The sequence below is a fragment of the Dermacentor silvarum genome, chromosome 4 (genome assembly GCF_013339745.2).
Source record: "Dermacentor silvarum isolate Dsil-2018 chromosome 4, BIME_Dsil_1.4, whole genome shotgun sequence".
NCBI classification, from domain to species: Eukaryota; Metazoa; Arthropoda; class Arachnida; order Ixodida; family Ixodidae; genus Dermacentor; species Dermacentor silvarum.
Window position 1 is genome coordinate 3,662,655 of NC_051157.2, and position 6,000 is coordinate 3,668,654.

A 6,000-nucleotide genomic window follows, 5' to 3' on the forward strand; every position below is an offset into this window, starting at 1 on the left:
GCATGTCACGGCTTCCCCACCATGCCGTTATATTTGTTCCTTCGTGGCCAACGTTAATGGCATTGCAGTATCATGTCAAAAGAAGCATCAAGCCATTTGGCCACTGACATGCATACCGACTCCTGCTGCCAGCACTTGATCTACGCAAGCATCTCCGCCTGCAGCTCTGACCTACGTCACCATTTTTCTCGGGATCCTGGTGTTTTCACCGGAGTAGGCAGTCCCGATGTCGACGACTGGCTCAAGGAGTGCCGCCGTCTCGAGCATGCTAAAAGCCGCTAGGTATCCCTAGTACATCACGCGACTTCCCAACACAGCTGCTACATCATCCTGTGACGACCTCTTCCACCAGCCTTCGTGGTGTGACAACTTAACCCGCATCGTTCATCGTGAGGTCGAAGCAGCACAACCGGTGGCCCCCTCATTCCCGTCATCTGATGATTCTCCGGCGACGATCTCCTTGATCCAGGCCGTCGTCCGTCAACAGTTGTCCAACGTCGGGTTGCACTCCGTTCGTTCCGTGCTCTCGGAACCTCTTTCTCACCACACGTATCCACCCCGCTCTTCTTACTCCTCTTATAGACAGCGCAACCCGTCCAAATGGCGAACCATGGACCACAAGCCGATCTGTTTTAACTGCCGCCGCATTGGACATATCGCTCGCCACTGCCGCAGCCGCTGGACTTCTCCGATGCTCTTTTCTTCGGATTACCACCCTCGTCCCTCTAGCGCATCCTTTTCCTTCGCTCCTTTTATGCCCGACCCATCATCTGACCCTGCGACACCTCTGACACGACCCCCGTTATTCCCGCTCGCTTTCTCCCTCCTGCCATCAATCTCGTTCGCCCCCGTCACGCCGCCGTGCTCCTTCTCCGACCTACTCGCCGCACCCCTGACTTGAAAACTAGACAGTGCAGCTTCTGGAGGTGAAGCTGCAATGACGACATTGGCCCGAAATCGCTTCACCTTACCAATGAATAAGAATCTTTTGGATGTTCTCGTCGACAATGTTCCTGTGTCCGCTCTGATTGACATCGGGGCGCATGTGTCCATTATGAGTGCTGCTCTTTGCCATCGGCTCAAGAAAGTCCCGACGCCTGCCCAGAATCGAGCTGTACGAGTAGCCGACAGAGAGACTGTCGCTATTGTTGGCATGTGCTCTGTCTGACTCACCATTGCTGAGAGACACACCGTCGTTCTCTTCACCGTCATCGAGCATTGTGCCCTCATGAACTCATTCTCGGTCTGGATTTCCTTGCCAGTCATTCTGCCCTCATTGACTGTTCGGCCAGCTCACTTCGCCTTGACTTGCCTCTTCTTGCCGACTCTGTGGACCCGCCTCCAAGTCATTTGAGCTGCATAAATTTTATTCGCCTACCACCTCACTTTGTGACACACGTCAACTTGTTTTCCTCACCAGCTGTACCTGACGGCACTTACGTGGTCGCACCGATTCCGTCCGTTATACTTACACATGGTGCTATCATGCCGCACACTGTGCTGACAATTACTGGCAACCGCACCTACCTTCCCCTTGTCAATTTCACGCTAACCGCGAAAGTTCTGCCTCAGGGGATCTCATTGGCTGTAATTAGCGCTCTGCAGGATGATGAGGTCGAGCCATTCACAGTTAAAGATAGCTACAGCTCAGCCCATACCGTGGTGTCATCTCACGGCAGTGACGTTGACATTGAGAAGATGGTTTCCTCTGACCTTACACCTGCTCAAGCTGAAGCCCTCTGCCACGTTCTTGAAGGCTATCACGACATCTTTGACTTTGACAATCGAGCCTTAGGTCAAACGTCCGTCGTGACCCATCGCATAAATACTGGCGATCGTGTGTCTGCGTCGGAACGAGCTGCTATCCAACAGGAAGTTAAAAAGATGCTTGAAAAGGACATTATCGAGCCTTCTGTAGTCCCTGGGCTTCTCCTGTCGTACTTATCAAAAAGAAGGATGGAACGTAGCGCTTTTGTGTAGATTATCGCTACCTAAACAAAATCACAATAAAGGACGTTTACCATTTGCCACGCATTGATGACGCTCTAGACTGCCTGTATGGTGCCACCTATTTTTCTTCTATCGATTTATGGTCCGGCTACTGGCAGATATCCGTCAATGACATGAACTGAGAGAAGACTGCATTTGTTACCCCGGACGGTCTTTATCAGTTCAAAGTGATGCCTTTCAGTCTCTGTAACGTGCCCGCCACCTTCAAACGAATGATGGACTCTTTGCTTCAGGGGTTCAAGTGGTCCACCTGTTTGTGCTATCTGGACGACGTCATTGTTTAATCGCCCACATACGACACGCATCTAGACTGTCTTTCAGCGATTCTTGACGTGTTCCGCTGGACCGGTCTCCAGTTGAACTCATCAGTGTCACTTCGCTCGCCGCCAAATATCCGTCCTCGGGCACCTCGTGGATTCCAGAGGCGTGTGACCTGATCTGGCCAAAATTCCCGCTGTTACGAACTTTCCTGTCCCGAAGTCTAAGGACATTCATAGTTTTGTAGGGCTGTGCTCTTATTTCCAATGCTTTGTAAAGGATTTTGCGGCCATTGTACGTCCCCTTACCGACCTCTTGAAGAAAAACGTCCCGTTTCCTTGGGGTCCTGGACATACCGCATCTTTTTCGCAGCTCACTACTCTCCTTACCACGCCTCCAATCCTGGCCCACTTTGACCCGTCTGCCTCAACGGAAGTTCAAACTGATGCCAATGGTCACGGCATAGGAGTTGTGTTAATAAAACACCAGCATGGACATGATCGCGTTATAGCCTATGCCAGCCGACTTCTATCACCCGCCGAGCGCAATTATTCGATCACAGAGCGCGAGTGCCTCGCTCTTGTGTGGGCTGTTGCGAAGTTTCGTCCATACTTGTACGGACGCCCATTCTGTGTCATCACTGATCACCAGGCTCTCTGCTGGCTATCCTTGCTCAAAGACCCCACGGGACGACTCGCTCGCTGGGCTTTACGCCTGCAAAATTATACCTTCTCCGTGGTATATAAGACGGGACGCTTGCACAAGGATGCAGATTGTTTGTCCCGCTACCTCGTCGACGAACCAGCTGATGCGGACGCCATCGCTTCCGTTTTCTCCGTGTCCCAGTCGCTTCAAATTGGCAAAGAGCAACACCGCAATCGTTCGTTACGAGTCCTCATCGACCGTCTGGAGTCAACGCCTGGTGACGCCTCTCTCCAGATGTTTCTCCTCAAGGAAGGGACATTATACCGCCGCAATTTCGATCCCCACGACCCTCACCTTCTGCTCGTCATTCCATCACACCTGCGTTCGGCTGTCCTCCGCCAACTTCACGACGCTCCCTTGGCTGAGCACTTGGGCGTCTCGCGCACATACGACCGTGTACGCCGTCGCTTCTTTTGGCCAGGTCTCGCCCGCACCGTGCGGCGCTACGTTGCCGCTTGTGAGTCCTGTCAGCGCCGAAAGAAGCCCTCCAAACTTCCAGCTGGATGTCTCCAGCCAATCGACATCTCACCCGAACCCTTTTTCTGTATTGGTCTAGACCTTCTTGGACCATTTCCTCTCTCAGACTCTGGAAATAAATGAATCACCGTCGCTATTTATTACGCTACGCGGTACGCAATCACCAGAGCCCTCCTGACAAGTTGTGCTACTGACGTCACTGACTTTCTTCTCTATGACATCATTTTAGTGCACGGTGCTCCGCGCCAATTACTCACTGACCGTGATCGTAGCTTCCTCTCAGCAGTTGTCGAGGACATCCTCCGTTCCTGCTCGACAAAGCACAAGTTCAGCACGTCCTACCACCCACAGACCAGTGGCCTCACAGAGCGCCTCAACCGGACCATCACTGACATGCTGTTGAAGTATGTTGCAGCCTACCACCACGACTGGGATCTTCATTTACCATATGTGATGTTCGCGTATAATTGATCGCGTCACGACACCACTGGCTATTCACGATTCTATCTCGTATATGGCCGAGAACCCGCGTTGCCCTTGGACACTTTGCTGCCCTCGCCCGCACGTTCAGCCACTGAATACGCCCGTGACGCAATCGCACACGCCGACCGCCCGCACCCGTCTCGAGGCCTCACAGGAGCATCAGAGACGCCTCTATGATTGCCACCATCGCGACGTGCACTTTTCTCCTGTTTCTCTGGTGCTTCTCTGGTCACCCATCCGCCGTGTGGGCCTTTCCGAAAAGCTGCTGTCGTGCTACCATACTGTGTGGTGCGACAAGTGACCAATGTCGCATATGAAATCATCCCCGCCGATCTTTCAGCGTCATCGTCAGCTGCAAGCGACATCATTCACGTGGCGAGACTTAAGCCATACCACATCTTTCACCGCGGATGTGTAGTAGAAGCACCAGGACGGTGCTTCTACTGCCGGGGGTGATGATACAGAACAGCCGCCGCCACAGTGTGGCTACACTGAGAAGGAAGACGACGGGTTCCCGCTTGATATAGCATCGCCATTTTGGCCTCCGTTATCTTCCTTGTAAATAAAGTGTAAATAGCCTTGGGCATCAGTTACACGTAACAATATAGACACTCCAGGTGCTTTTCTGCCATCGATGTGATGTTCCGTATAAAGTCCAAGGACAATAACATCATTGCCACGCGCCGTATGATGTATGTGCGAGTGAAAGCGTGTGATAGTGCACCGATGATGGTGGCTCGATCTCCCGCGCGCAAGGGAGAAAAGCAGGGAGGAAGCGCACTGTCTTCCGTCGTGCGCAAGGCACAGGGGGGAGGGGAGGGGGGGGGGCAGCGTTCTACTTTGGCAGCAGCTGCTTATGGCGCGGCCGCGCGCGCCCAATCTTGAAAGCAATCTGGGATGGGGACAGAGTGCACCGACTGCTGATAGCTTTGTGTGCGCTTTGTTCTCGCCACTTAGTTCGTGTTAAAGCGAGAGGCAGCACGAAGGTCAATTCGCTCGCCGTTGCTGCTGCGCTTTCTCACTCCAGCGTTTTGACAGCGAGTGTGCGCGGTCATTGAGTGAGATGTGTTCATGTTTGCTTGTGCACGTGTGACACCATGCTTGTTAACTTAGATAGTAAGTGAATGTTTACCAAGTTTATACGGCCGAGAAAATTACTATCCTTACTTCCTATAGCTGTCTACTAATTTGCTATCGCAATCGATGCTTCGCTTTTTGGGTGAAACTGCAACTTTTTTTTATTTTACACTCCCAGAGTGCTTCCTTTAATACAGAGTGTCCCTTTCTAGGTGGAGCAGCCAAGAGCCAGTCACCAGAAAGTGAGCGGCGAAAGCGAAGTGTAGCAGAGTCATTGGAGTCCCTGCACCGAGACTTTCGTGATTATCAGTGCTACACCTGGCACCTTGAGCCCACTGTGCGCCTCCTATCGTGGGCGGGCAAGGGCATTGAACCTTATGGCGTGGACTACATTTTGCACAAGCTGGGCTTTTCTCATGCTCGTGTTACTATACCAAAGTGGCTGCAGCGAGGATGCATGGACCCCCTGGACCTGTTCTTGTCGCTCATGCTGGAGCGCATGCTCAAGGCTGTGCGACAGCACTGATGTACTGTCCAGTGGATGTTGCTGCAGCTTAGGCTAATGAGCAATGATTGTGATTTATTGAGTCATGGTTGTACAGCAACCTTAAGTTAAACTTTGCTTTTTGCATGAATGAAACATGCATGAAGCAAATTTATGTATAATTTGTAGTATATTGTTAAGGCTTTCAGTGATTGTTTTGTTTGCATTGTGTTCTGTATGCACACTGATGTGTTGATGTTGTTTACAGTACTATAATGTATGAATTGAAATAGATGGCAAAATGACAAATGTGTCTCTGTATATATTCAAGAAGTGAGCATTAACTTGCTCACTTCTTGTGCCTTGCTCACTTGGACACCACACCCCAGAGAACATTTGTGCACCATTGTCACAGCTGTCCCCGATTTGTCGTCGGCGCGAAGTCGATCGACGGGGTAGACAAGCTGGTTGGTCGTTCCGTACGCAAGCGAGCACAGTGAAAAGAG

General features: G+C 51.6%; 1 protein-coding gene across 1 annotated transcript in view; it reads left to right on the plus strand.

Moving 5' to 3' along the window:
- The window catches only part of LOC119448019 (transmembrane protein KIAA1109 homolog), a 431,927-nt gene extending 426,173 nt beyond the window's left edge, over positions 1-5,754 (plus strand). Inside the window, exon 33 of the mRNA XM_049665124.1 lies at positions 5,223-5,754. Coding sequence (XP_049521081.1) covers positions 5,223-5,536 — 314 coding nt within the window. The 3' untranslated portion in view covers positions 5,537-5,754. The remainder of the gene's footprint in view (positions 1-5,222) is intronic.
- Positions 5,755-6,000: the final 246 nt, after the last annotated feature.